This window comes from Trichoderma gamsii, assembly GCF_001481775.2.
Source record: "Trichoderma gamsii strain T6085 chromosome Unknown Scaffold_21.2, whole genome shotgun sequence".
NCBI lineage: Eukaryota > Fungi > Ascomycota > Sordariomycetes > Hypocreales > Hypocreaceae > Trichoderma > Trichoderma gamsii.
In genome coordinates, this window is record NW_020171358.1 from 572,288 (window position 1) to 594,160 (window position 21,873).

At 51.6% G+C, this 21,873-nt stretch overlaps 7 protein-coding genes across 7 annotated transcripts; 3 read left to right on the top strand and 4 right to left on the bottom strand.

Moving 5' to 3' along the window:
* Nucleotides 1-266: 266 nt before the first annotated feature.
* Nucleotides 267-1,463, top strand: TGAM01_v206389 (hypothetical protein; the record flags this gene model as incomplete). The annotated part of the gene is made up of 1 exon (XM_018809868.1): nucleotides 267-1,463. The coding sequence occupies one exon, from the start codon at nucleotides 267-269 to the stop codon at nucleotides 1,461-1,463; it is 1,197 nt and encodes a 398-aa protein (XP_018656924.1).
* A 614-nt stretch (nucleotides 1,464-2,077) lies between these two features.
* TGAM01_v206388 (transaldolase) lies at nucleotides 2,078-3,638 on the bottom strand (the record flags this gene model as incomplete). Its single annotated transcript, XM_018809869.1, has 6 exons — nucleotides 2,078-2,314; nucleotides 2,379-2,762; nucleotides 2,842-3,125; nucleotides 3,264-3,275; nucleotides 3,343-3,361; nucleotides 3,600-3,638. The coding sequence occupies 6 exons, from the start codon at nucleotides 3,636-3,638 to the stop codon at nucleotides 2,078-2,080; spliced, it is 975 nt and encodes a 324-aa protein (XP_018656925.1).
* A 1,147-nt stretch (nucleotides 3,639-4,785) lies between these two features.
* Nucleotides 4,786-7,446, bottom strand: TGAM01_v206390 (hypothetical protein; the record flags this gene model as incomplete). Its single annotated transcript, XM_018809870.1, has 1 exon — nucleotides 4,786-7,446. The coding sequence occupies one exon, from the start codon at nucleotides 7,444-7,446 to the stop codon at nucleotides 4,786-4,788; it is 2,661 nt and encodes an 886-aa protein (XP_018656926.1).
* Nucleotides 7,447-8,596: 1,150 nt separating this feature from the next.
* On the bottom strand, nucleotides 8,597-9,598 carry TGAM01_v206391 (copper/zinc superoxide dismutase; the record flags this gene model as incomplete). The annotated part of the gene is made up of 6 exons (XM_018809871.1): nucleotides 8,597-8,619; nucleotides 8,692-8,788; nucleotides 8,853-9,015; nucleotides 9,074-9,285; nucleotides 9,339-9,520; nucleotides 9,586-9,598. The coding sequence occupies 6 exons, from the start codon at nucleotides 9,596-9,598 to the stop codon at nucleotides 8,597-8,599; spliced, it is 690 nt and encodes a 229-aa protein (XP_018656927.1).
* A 4,109-nt stretch (nucleotides 9,599-13,707) lies between these two features.
* On the top strand, nucleotides 13,708-18,970 carry TGAM01_v206393 (hypothetical protein; the record flags this gene model as incomplete). Its single annotated transcript, XM_018809872.1, has 3 exons — nucleotides 13,708-17,196; nucleotides 17,255-17,926; nucleotides 17,993-18,970. The coding sequence occupies 3 exons, from the start codon at nucleotides 13,708-13,710 to the stop codon at nucleotides 18,968-18,970; spliced, it is 5,139 nt and encodes a 1,712-aa protein (XP_018656928.1).
* Nucleotides 18,971-19,930: 960 nt separating this feature from the next.
* On the bottom strand, nucleotides 19,931-20,647 carry TGAM01_v206392 (hypothetical protein; the record flags this gene model as incomplete). Its single annotated transcript, XM_018809873.1, has 3 exons — nucleotides 19,931-20,054; nucleotides 20,150-20,286; nucleotides 20,405-20,647. The coding sequence occupies 3 exons, from the start codon at nucleotides 20,645-20,647 to the stop codon at nucleotides 19,931-19,933; spliced, it is 504 nt and encodes a 167-aa protein (XP_018656929.1).
* Nucleotides 20,648-21,152: 505 nt separating this feature from the next.
* Nucleotides 21,153-21,848, top strand: TGAM01_v206394 (NADH-ubiquinone oxidoreductase 10.5 kDa subunit; the record flags this gene model as incomplete). The annotated part of the gene is made up of 3 exons (XM_018809874.1): nucleotides 21,153-21,238; nucleotides 21,547-21,653; nucleotides 21,760-21,848. The coding sequence occupies 3 exons, from the start codon at nucleotides 21,153-21,155 to the stop codon at nucleotides 21,846-21,848; spliced, it is 282 nt and encodes a 93-aa protein (XP_018656930.1).
* Between the last annotated feature and the right edge of the window lie 25 nt (nucleotides 21,849-21,873).

Consider the following 21,873-nt stretch of genomic DNA (forward strand, 5'->3'; position numbering starts at 1 on the left):
TTTCTTTATCTTTCCAAGTCGGCACTTTTCCCTCCCTTCAACAACATCAGCCGTGTCTCTCCTCGACACTCGTTGCCGCTTCACTATACCCTCCCTTTACTCCAGCCGTACCACCTGTATACTGCCTCATGGCTTCAGTTCCTCGGTGAACAATACTTTCTCTCATATATCATCACTGTGCCGAAACAGCTCTAGTACAAGGCGTAGAAAACATACCCCAAAAACAAGCCAACGGGAACGGGCCACAATCGCCACACCCGCCCGCCATGGCGCAACCACAGCAACGCCGGCGAATCCTCATCATCGCCGCCGTCTTCTTCTTCATCGCCAGCGCCTTCCTCTGCGTCACGCGACTCTACAACATGTCCTTTATCCGCGAATCCAAGGACGACAACAGCAAATCCCCACCTCCCCTGCCACCACGGCCTGTCCACCACGTCGAAATCACCGACGCCGACCGGCCGATGACCTATGGCACCTTCCGTCGTCCCAGCATGGACGGCCTCACGCTCATGGCCAACTTGTCTGATGAATTCGTCCCTACCTTTGAAAACAAGCGGCGCCTCGTCATCGTTGGCGACATCCACGGCATGGACGCCTCCCTCGAAACACTCCTCAAGAAAGTCGACTTCAACACCAGCAAGGACCACCTCATTGCCGTCGGCGACATGATCAACAAGGGCCCTGACTCGGCGGGCGTCATCTCCCGCCTCATGAGCCTCAACGCCAGCGCTGTCCGCGGCAACCACGAAGACCGCATCCTGCTCTCCCTCGCAGAGGCCGAGAACCTCAGCGGCGTCAGCAAGGACCTCGCATCGCTGCACGACGAAGACCGCCGCGGCCAGAAGGAGTTCCTCGCCACGGGCCGCAAGCTGAAGAAGGAACACGTCGAGTGGCTCTCCAAGCTGCCCGTCATCCTCGCCGTCGAGCCGCTCAACATGTTTATCGTCCACGCGGGTCTCGTCCCGGGCGTCAAGCCCGAACTGCAAGACCCGTGGGCCGTCATGAACATGCGCACCTTGGTCTACCCTCGCGAAAAGCTGCGTGGCAAGGGCAGCAGAAAGTCAAGTCGCAGCGACGACGACGACGACGAGGAAGAAGCCAGCAACAACGAAGCAGCACCGCCTCCCGAAGAAGAGGAAGAAGGCGAAACCCTCGAATCCATCCAGCAAAAGGACGCCTACACAGACCGCGACACAATCATCCCCATCGAAGGCCGCGACGGCGAAAAGTGGTCCAACGCATGGAACCATTTCCAGAAGCGCCTCAAGAAATCCCACCGCTACACCGTCGTCTACGGGCACGACGCCAAGAGGGGCTTCCGCGAGGACAAGTACTCGATTGGGCTCGACTCGGGCTGCGTTCGGGGAGGTGCTCTGACGGCGTTGGTGGTGGAGGGCAAGGAAGGGTCCAAAAGGGGGTTTACGCATACGATTGTGCAGGTGCATTGCAAGGAGCCTTGAAGCGGAATTTCCTTGTTTTATTCTTTTTCTTAAGCTTTTATCAAAGAGAAGTGCTATAATATTGTTTCAAGGGGCGATTAGGATCCAAAATGCTGTTGTGGATTCACGAAAAAGAGGGTTCTTTGGTTATGGACTTGTCATCTCTTGCCAGGTTGGAACTTACATATACTCGGGACTAGGGATGGGGGAATACGAGATCTGGATCTGGGTCTGGACCTTGGATTCAGCAACAGCAACGGCAGCATTATCGGCGTTTTGTTCTTTCTTCCTAACTTGCATTTATGAAAGCTGATGGCCAGATTTAGATATCACATTGCGTTGTATTTAGGGAATATCAAAGCAGCGGATATACATAGCTCTTGTATAATATGATAAACAATGTATGATATAAGCTAATACCATTTGTAACACGTTTCATCAAGCATCAACAAGTTTTCCCAGTTTTTTTTCCATTTGCTAAATTTCTACAAGAGCTTTTTCAAAAGGCATAGATAACAAACATAAAGGGAATCGTGGGTCTCCGTATTCACATTTTGAAAGACCTTTTTCATACGTTCTTATCAACAGCCCAAAAATCAAACCAAAAATCCCAATTTTGTCTCTTAGCAGCTTATTTACGCGGACAGCTTCTGCTTGAGGATGTCCTTGAGGGTGACGGCATCGGCAGCAAACTTGCTGATACCCTCGCGCAGCTTCTCGACGGCCATCTGGTCCTCGTTGAAGTCGAATCGGAAGAGGGACTCGTCGTTGATGTAGGACTTCTTCTCGAGGTTCAGGGAAGAGGCGCCGGCAGCGTCCAGCTTCTTGGGGACGGCCTCGTTGGAGTTGAGGAGCTCCTCGAGCAGGTTGGGCTAAAGAAGAGGGTCATGTTAGTCATAAGAGAACTCTGAAGGAGAGTTGATTGTGTGTTCTTACGGAAATGGTCAGGTAGTCGCAGCCAGCGAGCTCAGTGATCTCGCCAGTGTTTCGGAAAGAAGCACCCATGACGATGGTCTTGTAGCCAAACTTCTTGTAGTAGTTGTAGATGCTCTTGACGGAGGCGACGCCGGGGTCCTCCTCCTTCTTGTACTCTTTCTTGGTGCTGGCCTTGAACCAGTCAAGGATGCGGCCGACGAAGGGAGAGATGAGGAAAGCGCCAGCCTCGGCGGCGGCGATGGCCTGGGTCTGGGAGAACATGAGGGTCAGGTTGCAGTTGATGCCGTGGTCACGCTGCAGGATCTCGGCGGCCTTGATGCCCTCCCAGGTAGAGGCGATCTTGATCAGGATACGCTCCTTGGGGATACCCTGCTCCTTGTAGAGCTATATTTCGCAGAGAAGAGAGAAATTAGTTAGTTTTCTTATCCGGTTCTAATCGAGAACAGTGCAGGTTGAGCCTTACCTGGATGATGTGCAGAGCCTTGTTGACGGACTCCTTGGTGTCGAAGGAGAATCGAGCGTCGACCTCGGTGGAGACCTTGCCGGGGATGATGGAGAGAATCTCACGGCCGAACTCGACCAGCAGGCGGTCGAGAGCGTGGTCGACCTGGCTCTCGATGTCGCCACCCTCCTTCTTGCCGTAGGCGATGGCAGCGTCTATCAACTTGGCGTACTCGGGCTTCTTGGAGGCAGCCAGGATGAGAGAAGGGTTGGTGGTGGCATCCTGAGGCTTGTACTTGCCAATGGCTATTGAAATAGGGCAATCTTGTCAGCTTCTTGTTCCGATGCAACAATTCCTTGGAGGAAAGAGAAAAGAAGGGCATTGCATATAGCAGCTCGCAAAAGCAAATGCTCGGGTATTTCATCGTCGAGAGCAGTACTAACCAGCAAAGTCACCTGTGAGAGAAAGTGTTAGCTAAGCTGGAACAGATCGCGGTTGGGCGGATGATGCGGGAATAATTACCAGTGTCAGAAACGACAACCTGTTTGTCGCCAAAGAGTCAATTGTCAGTACATGTTCCGTGCAATTACTCAAAGAGTATCAATGCTAATTGTTACAGTTCCCCCAAACGTGGACGAAGCAGCATTGCTTGTCGACAACTTTGAGAGCAACACCCGAGCCGGGCGCCGAAGCTCGCAACAGCTGCCTCGCCCCTCGTTTGGAGGGGTAGGTATTGTGGTTTGATTTTGGCGGGGTAGAGAGAAGGGGAGAGAACATACGGTGCCAGTGGCCTTGAGCTGTTCAAGAGAGTTGGACATATTGAATGTGAGTTGATGTGATTAAAACGGTAGAAGAATAATGCAGTCGACAGGACAGAGGCGATTGTGGTGTTGGGGAGGGAGAGTTTGGAAGAACCGGCTGCGACGAGATGATATTGGATACTTGTACTCGCTGCTGGCATCTGGTTGCTACAGCCAGCTCCGGCGCCAGTTTCGCCCCCCTTGGGTGCACGGAGTGGGGGTGCCATTAAGTCATAGTGGCCCTGCGGCCTTGCCTTAGGTGGTTCTTAGTCACGCAAAGTTCCGCCAAAGTTCCCAGCAGCGCAGCCGGGTCTGGATCCAGCCAGTCAAGGCGAGCCGGCCAGTGGCATGCGCCGTTGGTTCGCGGGCCATGGCCGCTGTTTTCCCGGTCATGTACTTGGACTCAACTGTAGTCACTGTAGTCTCCTGTAGGCCAAAAAAAAAAGTTGTTGAACCGGTCACCGGGGGCTTCTCAACGGGTCGCCTCCTGTGCGGCTCCACCTACCGCCGGAACTTTGGGAACCTTTTTGCAAGGCGCCAATTGGCAGCCGTTGCTGGAACTCCGTGGAATACGCGGGAACCTCGCGGGCCGCCCGTTGCGCCTCGGAGCTGGGGGGCTGCAAGGCTGCTGTAATAGTACAACATGATGTGATGAGCATGACATGCATTGCCGTATGTATTACTGTATGTATGTATTGCTCAAGTAGGCGGAAGCCGGCCTCGCCCGGCTACGCGTGTTATCGTCCTTTTACTCTATTTCAACAAATCATAAGACGCAGCTGACCAAAGGGATGCCGTTTTTTAGTTCCCTCCCGGACCCTTTCCGCCGCGTCCGCTTGTAATGGCTTCGTCAGGATATCGTTTCTTTCCGTGACAGGGGATCAACAACGATATCATCATCATGCACACTTGTTCGGCTCTTTCCGATAGCCTTGACCCACCACTGACTCGATCGCCAGGATTCTCTTAACTTTTGAAACTTTTGAAACTCCTCCTGGGTTGGTATAATAAGAGACTTTTCTGGTAAATCATCTTCTTTGTACAGACGTATCGTCGGGAATGCAGTTTCTCGCTTTATGCCATATAAACTATAAAAAGAAAAAAAATCCCCAATTGAAACAACCCCCCTTTTATCCCTAATTTTTTTTAATCTTTTGTTGAACATTTAATCCTCAGTGATATCACCATACTCCCACATACCCTGCCTATCCTGCTTCGCCTGGCCCTCAACTTCCCGCAGGTGCTTCAGGTACGACTCAAAAGCCTTGCTGCGCTCCCAAGCCTTGAGCTTCTTGGGCACCATGCCGTATCCGCTGGCTACAATCTCCTTATTGATGGAGTCATTGGGTCCGGGCAGAGAGCCGTCTCCCTTGGTGTCGTAGAGCGTGATGTAGCTAATGTTCTCCTTGCTGTCGACAAAATCAAAGTTGCCAACCAGGCGCTTACCCTCAGTCAGCTCATAGATCAAGCCAACAGCATCCTCAAAGTAGTGCGCGGCGGTTGGCAGCTGGACAAACGACAGCGATGCATCGATGGCTTGAGCCTTGAGCTTCTGGACACCAAACTTGGTCTGGTCCAAGGACCGCAGGCTGGACCACGCAATCTTCTCGCTGTTGCCGTAGTCTACATATACAACCTCTGCCTGCTTGGCTGTGCGGTCATTGGCTCGGACTCGGGCACGGTACCACTGGCCATCGGCTGAGAACTTGGCAGACACGAATTCTCCAGTCTTGGGAGCGTCCGCAAGGGGCTTGCTGTTCTTGGAATCGATGTGGAACTTTCGGAACTCGCTCATCAGAGATTCCAAAGCTGCTGTGCCCTTTCCAATCTCTTGAATCTTGAGTCTTCCGTTTCCATCAATGTTGGTAATGATCACGTCTCGGTAATCAGCTGGCTTCTTGTCGAATGTGACTTCCGCCTCAGGAGTGCCGTTCTCCTCGGCACCCTCATCGGCATTCTCCTCCTCTTGTGAAGGGTCATAGTCATGCCACAGACCATTTCTGGCCTCCTTTGCCTTCTTCTCGGCTGCGAAAAGCTCGACAGAGTTTCCTGACTTCTCGGCAGAGTAGGCGTGTACTGAGGCCAAACCCTCTTCAATGAGGACCTTGGCAAAGTTTTCACGGCCAATGTACAGTTCGCCGATGAATCCACCGACCTTGTCCATATCATGAATATTCACCTCACAATCCCTCTGGTTGCATCGTCGGTTGGCCAGGTCGAGAGCCTCCTTGCCAAAAGGCTCGCCACCTTGTCCATCAGCGCGAGGGGCTCTTGGGGCGCGGATACCACCCAAAACCAAGGTCAGCTTGACGTTCTCGCGGGGAATCAAGATGGTAAATCGAGAACCGGCCTTGCAAAAGTCAACAATAGCAGGCACCCTCTTCTGACGCTGTAGTGTAGCAAGCATAATCTTGGCCTTCTGAATGTTGTCTGAGAGATCCAGGTACTGCTTAGCCTTTTGAGGCTTCCCAGACCACATACCCTTCTTCTCCTCCTTGGCCGTCTCTTGAGCCGCAAGAAGCTCGTCGTAGTTGGGAGCCCTATCGGTATCATCTTTCCTGTGTCTGATGACAGAAGCCCAGCCAGCTTCTACCAGCGCAAGGCCAATGTTTTTGCCCTTTTCGGTAACTGTGGCCACGTCTCTGGCCTCGAAGCCTTCAGAAGGAGGCTTGGTTCCGTCAACGCTGACCTTGACGTGCTTTCCAATCAATTTTGATCTCAGGAATTCCTTTGCCTCGTCTCTGAAGGGGCCCTCGGAGGGCTCGTTGGTTCGAGGCCCACGGATGCTGCTGAAGCTGATCCTCTTCTCTGCACTATCGCCCTTGGCCTTGACCAGAATGGTATCGGCACCAATGATCTTGGTGACGGTCATCTCCTTGTCTCCAGTCTCTGCCTTGACAACGTGATGCTTGTGTAGGCGAACCTTTTGAGACTGAGCCTTCTTCTCGGCGGCTCTCAGAGGAGCCATCTTCTCTCCTAGCATGGTAGAATGGAAGTCATTGCACCTGGCCAGTCCCTCCTGGAGCAGAAAATCGGCAATGTTGCCCCGGGGGTGAATGACATTGGCAATAAGCTGTCCCTGGGCGCTGGCACCAACAATCTCAACCTTGACCTGGCGCTGGAGCAACCTTGTCTCGACGAATGCTTTGGCCTCATTTCCATACTCCTCGGCAGGCTGTGTGGCGCCGGTAGAAGGAAGCGTACGCTCGGTGGATGGAGTTCGGACACCGGCAAGGAGAGTCAGGGGCTGCACGTGTTTCTTATCAGAAAGCAACAAGCGAACCAGCAATCGGTCACCACTCAGCACTCTCTCGACAATGCCGTCTACGGTCTTGCCTTTCCACTGTGTCAGGAATTCAGGGCCGCCCAGGTCGTTCTGAACTTCGATGGTGCCGTTGACTCCTGACCACAGACCCTTGGAGTTGGACTTGGCCTCAGATTCAAGGGATCGAAGCGTCTCGAGTCTATCGAGAAGCTCCTCCGATTCCTCCTTACGGCCTGCATCCTCGCGGACCTTTAGCCAACCAGCCTTGATAAGTTCATCGGGAAGGAGAGTTCCATCTTTGAGCTGAGCAGTACCAAACTCGCGACCGGTCGTAGGAATGGTGTAGAGAACTGTGCATTGGACAGGCTTGCCAACAACGAGATTTCGAAGATATTCGCGGGATTGGAAAGCAAAAGGCTCATCCCCCTCTCGCTTCAGGTGAGGGGCCGAAACATATGCCAGGGAGAACGTGCGTTCGGCCGTGGGGTTGTTGGGGCTGGTCAGGATCAAGGTGTCGCCGCTCAAGACACTCTTGACGTTGCCGATAAAGGTCTTCGACATGATGGGCCAGTAAGGTGAAGACAAGGGGAAACCTAGTTAGAGTAGGGTGTTTGGTTAGCTAGGGTTGCCTGATTCGGAGAGAGGTGGCTTGATTTTGTGGTTTTGGTATGGAGTAGATGTTTCAAGCACAAATGGGAAAATGAAGCGGCAATTTGCTGTGAGTAGGGCAGGAGTTTGGAGTAATTGAAGTGAACCTGCATGTAAACTGCAATTGAGTCGTCCAAAGGGATTAGACTCTAGCAGAACAGAACAGAACTTATGTCACCACCAGACGGAGAAAGAGGCACAATAGTTGGGAGTGGCAGTGGCATGACTGCGGGCATGGCTTGGGGGATCCCAACATACCTGAGCGGAGGACCGAAGAAGAGATAGGATGCTGTTTGAGGGTCTACCAAGCCGAATATAAACTTGGAAAGATGAATTGAGCAACAAAAGAGCAGATTGCAGAGCTGATGGAGGAAGCAGCTTTGTCGTGTGCCTTTGGGCAAGGTGTCAAGTCTCTCTTAGTGCCGAGTACCTCTCCTAGGCCGCGGCCTTCAAAGCTACAGGTGGCTTCACTGTGGGACAGGGGCCTTTTGCGTGCTATGGCGGGCCCCGAAATAGACAACTAAGCCCAATTGGAGGCGCGGGGCAAAGAAGCTGGTGGCGCAAAGGGGCGCTGGGAAGGAGGGGCACAGTGAAATTGCCTATCCCGAGCTATGGGCAATGTGAGATCAGCTAATGGCTGGCCAGATTGTGTTACACAGCATGGAAAGGCGCTGTCCAGGACAATGTGCGCGGAGATGGACCATGTGGTTTTCGAGTACGAACCACTGCAGCTGTTCGCGCCGTAGATGGTCGGATGATGTACTTACACGTAAATGGGATGGAAGCAGCAGTACGAGGCAAGTACCCATGAGTCGTAATTGCGTCGATAAATCACCGGTTTTACCCCTCCATGGCCAGCGATCACAGCTATTCAAAGGATATAATTGTTTTACAAGATACGAGTGGCATAGCAAGATGCAGCTGTTTTTAACTTGTTTTATTTGTTTGTTTACTTGTTTACTATATTTTACCTAGCCGGGGGCAAATTTCATTCAGTTGCCATACAGATTGTTTCCATCTTCTAGAAGCTCAGGTGAAGCATAGCTACAGTGCTTTGGCGAGCTTAGGCAGAGATACCAATGACACCTGTGTAGCAACCCTACGTCAGCAATTGGACATTTACAGCATTCTGAGATCAGGCGTCAAGATGATACATACCGCAAGCAGGTCGGGGACCAGCGTTACCGGTCTTGAGGGACTCCTCGTTGTCACCCTTGCCGAGATCATCGGTGCCGGCGTGGACAACAACAGTGCGCTAAATATGAGTCGTTAGCACGATTTGCCATCCAAGAAACATTACAGAGGCGGAGGTTGCTTACGCCAATGACGCTGTTGGGGCCGATCAGCTGGACAAGCTTGTCGGTGATGGTGCCCTTGGCATTGCCCTGAGCATCAGTCTCGATGTTGCCGAGGTCACCAACGTGACGGGCCTCATCAGAGGGAGAGCCGTGAGTCTTGTTGAAGGGGTTGACTGCCGAGCAACTTGGTAAGCAAAGAGCAACTTTTTTTTCCGCCCAACACTCCAGCGTATCAGATCAACTCACAGTGAGGGCCGGCAGAGGTGCAGCCGTTGGTGTTGTCGCCAAAGGTGTGGATGTGGAAGCCACGCTTGGCGTTGGCGTCATTGCCGGTGATGTCGTAGGTGATGGTGGTAGGGGCACCCTCCGAGTCCTGCTCGAAGATGACGGTGCCGGAGACCTTTGCGTCTCCTCGGAGGATAGTAACTGTAGATCGCCCGTTAGAAGATGGTCTCTACACAATTCGTCGGGCTGCGATGCGATCGCGCCGCGGCCATCAAGGGACACGCTTGCGTCGGCAACATCTTCCAATGGGAAGAAGAAGCAGGGCCAGATGGTCTTGTCTATCAAGGTTGCGGCGCGGCCCGCTGGTCCAAGGAAGCCGTTTGAGCAGATAAAGAGGGAAACCCCCTCAAACCAGCTCGGGATGAGCACAGCATGGCCGCCCCCTCGGCTGGGACCAGCGACGACTATATAAAGTCGAGCATGGCGCTGCTTTTGGGAGCTGTTGTCTGGGGATCTAGTGGTGCCTTACCAGCCTTGACCATTTTGGCGGTTGGATTTTTACAATTGTTTTTGCACGAGAAAAAAAAGAAGACGGCGAGAAAATGACGATGATGAAGAGGTGGAGAGGACAGAGTTTGGAGAGGCTCGGGCCAGCTAAAAGAGAATCAGAGCCGTTCGCTGCTCCGGAGTTACGAACGCAGCTCGTTTCAAGGGTGGGGTTTTGCTATCGATGTGCCTTCTGCCCAGCAGCCTACCGAACCAATAACTCTCCAGCAGGCTTCATGCAATGGATATTCTGCACCCAGGTGGTACTAGGCCTAGCTACATTCCGTACCATGATTAAGCTTGGTGAGGGGAGAGGTCTTCGTGGGAGCTCTGGGCAGCTCCATTTTGCCCCGCAGCGTCATTGTCGTCATCCTGACTTGCGGAAAGGCGACCTCTAATGTCACTCGAAGCCCGCAGCGCTAGGCATTGATGGCTGACAAATGACAACAAAGCGAAGCAATTCCGCAATCGCTACTGCGGCCAATGTGCATTATAAGCCGAGGCTGGATGCCGATAGAAGAGCTTTCGTTGAGAGGACTGGTCTCCCAGAGCTGCGAATCAGCAGCAGAGCTATTGCCCCTCTGGCAGCTTCCATCGCCGTGATTGGTGGGAGAGAAGGTGTATGACTAAGGCTGCCTTCTTGTAAGAGGCGAATAATGTTGATGTTGATGTTGATGTTGATGTTGATGTAAACATGATTGCCCTCTCTAACCAACCAATCTTTGAGTAACAACAGCCAATGTTGCACATTACGGTACTTGTTTTGGGCGGCAATACTCTGCGACACCGTTGAGGTCAACGGCTCATCATCTGTATAACTATTTACGTTGACTTGGACATCTGTGTATCTTGAATTACGCTGGTTAACAAGGAAAGCCCTCGAGATCAGTGGGTAACACGTTATTCACTCATCTATGGGATAATGGTATATATGCTTAACATTGATGCTGGGCCCTATCCCAAGGTCGATGAGTGTACGATCCGACCACATTGCTTGGGTAAAATGTCTTGTTCCAATACATAGTCTCAAAAAAATTAAATACCGTACTACGATCAAATGGGTGGCTATACAGTGAGTATTACAGTTGTAGATGCCTTTTTAACTTGTACTTCCACCCAACAATCTTGGAGACGAAAAATTAAAGATTATGTTAGGCTCACAATAAGAGCCCAATCCTTTATAAGATTGATCGCCCAGCTATTGGATCACTTCCGCGAGACAGGATAGCTTAGATACATGTAACCTGAGTCTATGGGATGCCGCTGAAACTTGAGCGATTCGTGGCATTCACTAACGTATAAACCGGCAAGGGCAGTATAGTCAAGTAATATGTTGACGTAATTGCATGTAGAAATCTCACAAATATATTGACAAGTTGTAGAATTACTATCGCTTGCTACGATGCGGTGATATGATTACCAGAATATAGTGCCTCTGTTTGCCAACTTCTTGATACTAAACGCCTGGTGCCGACTATCATTCCGTTTCCGTTTAGAGCCATCATAGTCTCCTGCGTGCCCATCTGTTAAATTTAGCATTTAGCATATATGGGAAGCAACATGGGCCTGCCGATCCGAGATGGGTAGACGGTTGGTTCAGTAAATCGATTGCAGTCTAATATTAGAGAAGAAGGGGAATCGGCATCCGGAACCGCCCAGACTTTTCACGCTTGTAAGCTGATATCAGCAGGCGCTGCCTCGATCGGAAGACTTCATAGCCGATTAAGTTGAATTCTAAATATATAAAAAAAAAAATCTCAGTACATTCATCAACCAAATCATTTACATCTCTTTACTCATGTAATATCCCCTTCTGCCGGCTGCTCGACATATACGGCGCGCCGGTAGCGAATTTCGGCACGGAGCCGACCGGGTGGGGCTAGGGACAATGCACCCCAGCAAGCTTTCCTACGGTACATTATCCTACCCAGAGAATTCTGATATACAGTCTGGCAAAACCCACGCTACAAGTGATAGATTATGCAGATGAGAATCACCTTGATTTCCAATAGCATGGTCTAGGAAGCACGCTTATGGCGGCCCAAGGTAACACAAAAGCTCACCGATGTAATTGGTGTCTCACCAAAACTCGGCCATAATGGTTGAGGTCGACCATAGGGTCGGGTATGATTTAAGCAGGCTCTGTGCACGCTACCTTTGATTCGCAGGGCCTAAATTGTGCTGTCTGCCTATCGCTCTATCCAAGATGAGGCGTCGGTGGCGAATGCGGTAGTGGTGGTTGCACAACGGTGTTGCAATGTGCCCAAGGAGGAGTCTTGAAGCGTTTCCATGAGCTTCACTTTCATCACATACAGGGGGGGCAACTAGAAAGTAGGGAAAAAGTAAAACTCATCAGTAGTGGGTTATAAGTTCACATCTCCGTTTAGAAGCAGAAGAACAATTTTCACGTTCAGATTAACTGCTAGCCCCCTTCTTGGCGTCTTGGATAGTTTCCATCCCCATCCGGTAGCATCCTCGTATTGCCTCTGCACCCCTCCTAAGAGCTCATGGCCCCTGCAATGGCGTGGTTTGCGGTTTCAACCAAGTTTCGGCGCCATGTTAATTGATTAAAGAGGGAGGGAGGCTTTTGCCCTATTGCTTGCTGACCCTGTTTGGAGCTCAACGAGGCACACCCACAGAACCCATTTCCAGCCAACCTGAAGCTGGCAATTTGGCAACTGGTGTACTCAACACTGCCCTGCTCCATGCGGCCTACTTCCGTGTATACAGACGAGAGCCGCGCTGATCCTCATCAGCCCCTCGTATATACGAGTAAAGAGTACGAAGCACAGTACCAATTACTCCGTGAAAACACCAAAGGACACCAGAAACGTGCAAGTCACTGAGACGGCCAAGTACGGCGACCGAGGTTAGGGCCGGCATCTTCGTATCTAAGGTATGTCCAATAGGTACTTGTGCGCTCTCCACGAGCCACTGCCGCCGGTGTGACCTCATCCGGTGATATTCGGCGACGGCGAGGCTGTGCGCGATGGCTCTTCAATCTCTTTCTCATTCCCTCCTTATATGCGCTCAAGGAACGTGTAGTAAGCGATGCCTCATTTCAGTAGATCTGCAGATGTGAGATTGCCGGCTATGATGGCAGCTCAAGGCTAGCGCAGTTTTGCTTTAGGTTCATCAAATGTTTTGATGTCCTCGGTGCTTGGCTTCCATGGGATCAAATGGATCAAATCTTTTTTCAGGGACCGCTCACAGTTCATACGCGGCCTAGTGCTCCCCTCAATCTCTTTCCGCCCATTCTGAAATAGGCACATCTGATTTGATGCTTTGCGCTGGCAGACACTGGACCTCCAGGTCCTAAATGCGGTGGCAAGAGATCGCTGGCGCTCTTTGACAGCAGCAAGACGCAGTGGCTTCTCAGTTCTCACTGCCACTGGGTTTCAGGCCCTGGATCCGTAGCCCCGCCAGCGCCTCCCCCAGCGCCTCTTTGGGCTTATTGGCACCTAATTTCCAGCGCACACACGCACGCGCAGCCAAAGTGAAGTGACCTCGACGGACAGATACGCATGGGCGTAAGCCTCCTCATTTTTGAGGCTTGATCGAAGCTCCATCTCCCGCTGAACGGCTGACTGGCGTCGAACGGGTTCCTTGTTTGTGCTGCGTGTCTTGTTTAGACCTATTTTTATTTCGACTTGACTTTGTTTTCTGACCTGCGCCGTGCTTCGGATGCAAGTCTGGACTTGGAGCGTTTACTGCGAGAGGCCTCAACTCATACAGTGAGAACCCGCCCGCTCGGCGCTCGTCCTGGCCTCCAGGCAAACTCCACTGTGAAGCTGTCCTGTCAGCCTTTCGGGCACAACGGAGGGGATTTTCTTCGGCCAAGCACACGCGCAGGAGCTAAGCCTTCGACCTTCGACTCCAAGCAGCCTAGCGGTCGATGAGCCCATTGTCTTTCGTCTATTTGATGCCGCCCAATGCGACTCGGGCCTCCTTCGCTCGCTGAACACCGTTATCGCGATAAAGTTGTCCCGTGAGGCTCGTCTCAGACAGCCCACCTGCCAGCAAAAAGGCGTCAGCTGCTGCATACCAGTCTCTCGAGTCGTCGCTAGCCGCTGACTCGTTTCCGCCGGCCACCTCACCACCAAGCATGTCCTTTCGAAACAACGAAGGACGCCGGTACGGACACGTCCCGCCCGTCCAGTATCCAGTCGCTGGCCAGCAGCCCGCCGAGCACTCCAACATGGCCCGCCAGGCGAGCTTCAACCACGGCGACGACGGCACCTACTACGAGGGCCATCCGCAAGACCAGTACAGCGGCGCCTTGACACACGCACATCGCCCGTCAGCCAGCGTTGGCGACGACGAGCTCTTCATATCGACCCAGCCAAACTACCCGCCCGCCCGCCCGGCGTCCAGCAACACCGCAATGTCTGGTTACGCCCACCAGTACCAACAAGAGCAGCCGCCGCCGACGCCCTCGCACGCTGCGTACAACCCCCAGTCGTTTGCGCCGCCCTCCAACTTCCACCGGTCGCAGTCGACCAATGTGCCCTACGTCCACCAGCAGACCATGTCGACACGATACAATGCGACTCCGATCAGCTCAAACAACGCTTACAGCAGCCCCTCGCCGAACAACTACGCCGCTGCCCCTCAGACATACAACCCCGCCGCCTATGCTTCTGCGGCGCCGCAGCGATATCCTACCTATCACGGCCATAGCAGCAGCAGCGGCCATGACCAATCTTATGGTGCTGGCGCTGGGCAGACGTCGCCGTCCTTCCCGCCTCAGTCCCCAGGCGTGCCGTATCCGACGCAGTCTCCAACAAGAAACGCCTCGTACCATATGCCCACCAGTCCGTCGTCGTTTGCCGTCGCTGGCTCTCACTCTCAGTCTTCGGCTTATGCCTCTCCAACCTACAGCACTGGGCAGTATCAGGGATATGGCTCTAACGGCGGCAGTCCAAGCCCTGCTGCTTATTCTCAAAGCTCTCAGGCCCCATATCCAACCAACTCTCAGATGCCTGCCTATCCTGTAAATGATGGCGCCTACTTTAATCGAGCTGGGCGATCAGACTCACAGGGCTCGTCTTCGCTGGCATCGCCATACATGCAGCCACTTGGATCTCCTGGAGTAGTCCGGCACCCAACCAATGCCCCTCTGCCCAATCGACCAATGGCCGACCTGCCCGAGGAGGCTACCCCTTGGGATGCGAACGGTCGCCCGCTTCCCCAGCCCCATCCGTATCGTGACGATGAACCATACGACCAAGAAAGCATCATGCAAGAAATCGAAGCTGAACTGGGAAGGACAGATCCCCGGCCACTACCCTCGCCGCTCCCTGCCAACGGCCAAATGACGCTTCCCCACCGACCATCGAGCAGTACAGCGACGCAGGCCGTCTACGACGATGAAGATGACTCCGACGATTTGGAGGGAGCTGCCGGCGTTCTGGCCATGCAGCAGGCCGAACTCGAGGAAAGGCGATTCAGCGGAAGTAGCTTCATATACAACGAGGCGCCGACTATTGCGCATCCACCTCAGTCCAACCCGCTCCCCCCACCGCCTGAAGAGCAAGATCATAGCAGCGACAGTGACTTTGGAGGGTTTATGGACCTAGGAGGCCTCAGCGGTGGCTATGCAGGTACACTTACTTACGGAGATGGGATCGGAAACTACACGGGCTCCTCATTGTCTCAAGGATCTCCTCGGCCTTTGCCAACACCTAGTCACAGCCGGCCTGCCGAAGTAGACTACGGTGATACGGGCGGCTTACAGGCGCCCCGTGCCAAGCGGCTCAGCTTCGACGAGGGCGATGAACGAGTCTCTCTTCATTCTCGCCTCAGTTCAACAGCTGAATCCCCGAACAAAGACGATTATGAAGATCTCTTTTATCATCCGGGTCTTTCAAGCCGGCCTCTGCCAGCCCTTCCTCCCGCCCCGGGCTCAGACACTAGCTCCATGACTTCAGGGCAACTCAACAGTGTGGTCGGATACCCCTCATATGCTCGAAGTACGGATTCAAGAAGCGCACAGTATGAGAATCCAGAAAACTTTTATAATGGCCATGCTTCGGCCTCGTATCAACCTGAAAGATCGGTTTCACTGGCGGGCTATAGCCATACGCCGCAGGTACAGACACCGGCAAGATCAAGGACAGATGCGGCGGAAGAGCGCAGGAAATTGGCCAGGCAACAGGTGACGCCGCATCTGCCGTCGCAACCAATTACTGAATACGATGGCGGAATGAATGCTCCAGTCGGAGGCTTCGACAGCATCACTCTACCCACTGGAGGCAGGAAAAAGAAGTTCATTCCGTCAAAGCTTACACCTGCCGACTTTAGGCGATGCCCAGAGCCGTGGGCACTCAGTGGCATCGAAGCTTGGGTCCGTGAAATGGCTGAGGGAGAGCTTGACTTGAAAGAGAAGATCATCGAGGAGGCGTTGACCATTATGTTTACGTTTAAAGTGCCGACTATGAACGTTGCCGATGCTGAGGCTCTGAGTGCCACTGTGTTGGCTCACATGCTCAAATCCGACGTCCTTCAACCTGACGAAGAATGGGTGAAACTTGGAAGCGGCCACATCTCGGGAGTCTTGTGGCAGTTGACCGGGTCTGGATGTTACGCTTCCAAGCTGCACGATGTAGAGATTAGCGGCCGTTGCTATTCACCCCACTGTATGCGTACACTCAAAAAGGTGGATCTCGAGGGCTTGAACGAAAAGGCCGCGGACGACTGGCACGTCTTCTATAAACTGACAAAGGAAGACATGGAAACCCGCCCAAAGAAGGAGGTGGAACGCCAAAACATTCTGCACGAAATCGTCAACGGCGAGGAGCTTTACATCAGGCAGCTGGATATCTTCCGCACGCTATACAGAGACGATTTGCGAACCAGGCAGCCGCCCATTATCCATCCGGACAAGCGTGATAAGTTTTTGACGGCAATTTTTGGAAAGCTCGATACAGTTGTTCACATCAACAAGGACCATCTTTTGGCGCAGCTCAAGTACCGCCAACAGGAGCAAGGACCGTGGATTGTCGGATTCAGCGATCTCTTCCGAGAGTGGATTCGAAAAGCTAAAAATGACTATATTGAGTATGCTACTGGTTATCCTCGCGCCGCGTATATGATACGCAAGGAGGCCAACAGAAACCTCTTGTTCAAGAAGTTCTTGGAAGATAAACAGAAAGACAAAGCCTCCCTGAAGCAAGACTGGACTCATTTCCTCATCGCTCCGCTGCAACGTCTCCAGCGATATATCCTCCTCCTTGAGACAGTAGAGCGGAAGATGGTAGGGGAAAGCGAAGAGCTAACCAATCTCAAGCGAGCCATTGAGGAGATTCGTGTGGTCACCCTAGAGTGTGATGCCAAGGTTGCTGAGACTAACAAGAGAGTGGAAATGATGGACCTCGACCGGATGCTCATCCTACGGCCAGGCTTCCAGTCTGTGCTCAACCTTGACCACCTCGGCAGAACTCTTGAAATACAGGGCGATTTGCAAAGACTGAGCTCGAGCGGTATGAAATGGGTGGACACACATGCCCTGCTATTTGACCACTATTTGATTTTGTCAAAGGTGGTCATCTCTAGGGACGGTAGAGGAGAGAAGAAATACGATGTTTCTAGAGAGGTAAGCCTTTTGATATCTTGTCATTCTATATTCGAGCAACTAGCGCTAACCTTGGCAGCCAATTCCTATGCCTCTTTTGTTCCTGGAAAGTAACAATGACGAGCCCGTCATCAAACAGAAGGGTATTACGGCTCCTTTGGCCAGGACAGCAGCCGTTGGGCCTGCCGCGGTACCCATGAATCAGCTCAACAAAGTGCCAACGAACAATACTATCCGACCAGGCCTTGAACACACTGCGACCGGCTCGACCACCGGCTCATCGACGATGCTCACGCCAGTTGGATCCACCGAAGGCGAAGCCAACATCCTTTATCCCTTCAAGATCAAGCATTTGGGCCATGAAGTGTACACGCTCTATGCATCAAGTGCTCGAGACCGAGCAGACTGGTGCACCAAGATTGTCGAGGCCAAGACAAAGCATGCGAAGGCGCTGCACTCTCAGAACGCAGAACCGTTCAGGCTTCGTGTGCTTGCCGATGCTTCCTTTAACTATGACGTCGCCTCTCCTCACGCAAGATCTGCTGGTGTTCCTGTCAAGGGCACGCCGCTCGACAGAGCAATTCAGGAGTTGGAAGGCGTCCTTGGCTCTGGGCAAGGGGTGGCTCCCGTGTGTCGTGCCCAAGTGAACTGCGCCACGGCTTTCTCAGCGTTCGGCAAGGCCGTCATCGCCATCGGAACAGACTATGGCATTTATATCGCAGACCCTTCAAACCCCCGAGGATGGACTCGGGTAAGTAAATTGATTTACTCTTAGTCTAGAAAGGTTTCATTATTACTAACGAATTATAATATCTAGACGGTTCAAATCGCCAGAGTTACGCAAATCGCCGTTCTGGAAGAGTTCAACGTTTGCGTTGTAATTGCAGACAAGTCATTAATATCTTATCCTTTGGATGTGGTAGCCCCTGTCTCAGAATACGCTGCGCCTGTCAATGACAACCCCCGAAAGGCTCCTCAAAGACTGGCCAAGGACGTAACCTACTTTGCAACAGCAAGGATGAAGGATCGAACGCTGCTGTTCCACAAACGAAAAGAAGGCTTACACACCATGTTCAAGGTCCTTGAGCCCATCTTGCAGAAATCATCGGAAAAGAAGTCGCGTTTGTTTGGAAGGGGCAAGGGTGCCTCAGGAAGCGCGGAATCCTTCCGTGACTTTGACGAATTCTTTTTCCCGACAGAGTGTTTCTCTCTAAGTCTCTTTCAGACTTATATCGCCGTGTCTACATCCAAGGGTATTGAGATGTTGACGCTTGACAAGAAGCAGCCAATCTCCATTCCCGATCTCAAGGCCGCAGCAATTTCCAATATTGCCAACCGCATCCGAGAGCAGCATCCTCTGGGCATGTTCCGACTTAACGAGAATGAATTCATCCTCACGTATGAGGATTGTGCTGTGTACGTCGACAAACACGGCGAAGTGAGCCGAACCCTCATCATGGAGTATACGGGCAAGCAGAAGAAGGCCAAGGGTGCGACCATGTACGGACAGTATCTCATTTTGTACAACGAAGACTACGTCGAGGTCCGCAACGCTGACAACGGACGGCTACGGCAAATCATTGCGGGACGAGATGTGCGGCTGATTGACTTTGGCGTGAGGGGCCCAACGGGAGACAACGCGGCACAGGCTTCGCAGGTGTATAACCAAAACGGTGGCCTGTCGACGGCGGGCGACGTTTCCAAGGGAACTGTCAAGATTGCCATGTCTCATCCGGAGCTGTCGGGCAGACAGGTCATCTTGGAGATGCTTCTTAATGACGGCCATGCTGAGTAACAGAAGTAACGCAGAACTCTCTTGCTAACACTCGCACCGATCTATGAGAGGGGAGAGAAAAAGCTTTTACGGATGAGACATATTGATATCAATAGTGTCTTTGGAGCTCTGTTTCTATTTCCTGTTCGAACAGGTTGCATTTTTTTTATACTCATTCTGTTTCACCTTGCTATTGTTTCTCTTTGTATCTCGGGGCTGTGGATTTTGTAACCACCAGCTCCTTTCTTCTCATATATCCCCTCCTTTTGTTTCTCTTTTTATTACTTTCTTGGCACGGCGCTTGGGAGAAGATGGGTGCAACTGTGAAAGAAAGAAAGCTCATGAGGGAATAATGCCAAAAAAGCCTCTGAATGAATTTCATTATTTTATCACTTTTCCCTGATGACTTTTTTAAGAGATCTATCTAGGTAATTCATGTATACTAGATACTAGACGAACGTGCTTTATACCACTGACGTTCTTTTTTTGGAATATCAATGGCTTTTTTTTCTTTTTGGAGAAGATGATAAAAGTGTTTCTTACATAGGAGTCACCAGGTTCACAGTCATCTCGATGAATAGACAGGTAATTGTCGGATAGAAAAAATGACATTGCTCACAGTGCCCTACGTAAGCAATACCACCCCTTTTCTTGCTTCTGTCTCTTGCGGAATCCATAGTCCCCTCACTCGATACCGATGTTGCCAATCGGTTTTGACGTGCAATAAAAAAAATTAAGAAAATCCCCTCTTATAGGCAAGCAAGTACTGTACAAGCAAATCCCAACCCATACCAAATTTTGCGCAATTAAATGAGTCCCCCTCGCATCTGCTTCCCTCTTTGTTTTAGCCATGTCTCTTCAATCTGACATAGCCGCGTCTATCAAGATGGAGAGAATTTCATGATATGACGATAATATCAGGCCTCGTTTATAAATGTTGTGTTCAAGTTTCTTTCTTTTTCTTAAAGCACTTGGACCTTTTTAAGCCTTGACCTTGGCCTCAACGACGTCTTTGACGGTATCCTTCTTGTTCATCTCGTGCATGGTGATGCGGCTAATTTGAGTGATTCCGACGAGGGCGAGGAAGAAGTTGACAGCGGCGAGCCTAAGAGTGAAGAGTTTCCAAGTCAGTTTCTCTTTTTTTTTTTTTTCTTCTTTTTTAACTCGCATCTCCTTCTGATTTTTGATTATCCAACTTACAGCATGTTCTTGGGCTTGATGACGAAGCACCAGCGCGTCCAGATCAAACCGGTGCACATCAGAGAGAAGTTTTGCGCAAAGGACAGCTTCTCAGCAGGTCGAGCGAAGTCGGAAACACCCGCCAGGACAAGAGCCCACTGTTGGAAGAATTTGGAGTCAGCCAGTTATTCGCCCATGGACATAAGTATGCGCATCCAAGAAACATATGGCGTATATATATTTATGACGAGACGAGGGAAGTCAGGAAAGCCTCACCTTCATAACAGGTGCCCAAAAGTGCACCGTCTTGATGCCAACCTCGCTCTCCCACGCCTTCTTGAACCAGTTCGCAGACTGCTGCTGCTCCCCGGACGCCGTGCTCTGCCATCGCTTGCCCTGCTGGCGGAACTGCTGGCGGAAGAACTGCTGGTTCTGGCTGGTGAAGAAGGGGGAAGATCCGGCGGCGCGTTGGCGCAGGATGGGCCGGGCGGCGCGCAGGATGTTGCTCGTAGGGGCCATGGCTCTGTGAAATAATGTCCGTGATTAGCTTTCTTCCTGAAGCTCTTTTTCTTCCAGGTATATTTATATATCGCGATGGTGTTTTTGAAGCTGCTCTTGTCTTTTCGCGCAATTCAAAATCGACAGACGACAAAAGCCAAAAGGTTGAATCTATAGGAGAGCCAAAAGCGCGCAAACTCACTGGGAAATGACTGGACAGTGGAACAGTTCGATACTTGTTTACTGCAATGTCAAAGGAAGTTGGAGATTGGGAAGCTTCCGAATAATGCGCGGGCGGAACGGTTTCCCTTTAGCACCGGGATTCAGCCGACACCGGACTTTACTTTATGCACCCGAGCTTGCATAAGCGCATAGCTGCAGTTATGCACGTTGCATAAATTCCAAGGGCTCCACCCAAAACAACGACAAATGAGCTATCTCGATACCGACGCTGTTGAAAGGCGCAAGTTTCCAGACATCTCCCCCATTGAGCCTCCTCCTCCTCCTCCTCTCTCGCCTAATCAAAATGTCCGCCAAATTCGCCTTCGCAAAGTCCCTCAAGGAGGTTCGATTCCTCTTCTGCCAGACCTCCGAGAAGAGCGCAGCTGTTCGGTACGTTCGCAAAAGCCCTTTTAATATCGCCTGCTTTCAGCTCTTGCATTGTCAGCCCGTGGAGTCGCAGCAAAGGGTCCAAGATAAACACCTTTTCATACATCGCTATCGCTATTCTACATACCTTACTGGGTAGCTATGCGCAGCTATCGTTGACCAATTCCCCGTCTCATCGAGCTCCAGAACCCCATAAGCGAGCGCATTTCCAATCTTTCCCACGGCAGAGTGGAATTGGCACAAGCATATACATACACATACATATATACAATCAGCTCTCAAATAGAACTAACAGAGAGTCCTCCATCTAGATCTTTCCTCACAACCCAATACCCAGCCATCAAAAAGGCCAACCCCAACACTCCGATCCTCCTCCGCGAAGCCGCCGGCACTCTGCCCAAAGTCTACGCCAGATTCGGTATGTTTCTCGATGCTACCTTCAATTCAAGATCCAAGAGTGGAAAAAGGAGAGAAAGATGGAAGAGATATCGTCGATTATATGCTAACGGATATATCGATTCTAGAGTTTGGCAATGAAAAATCACAGTCTCTTGAGGGCCTAACAGACAAGCAGATCGAGGATACCGTCTCAGGGCTGGTCAACAAAGCATAAATTGGAAAGAAATAACTGTATATAT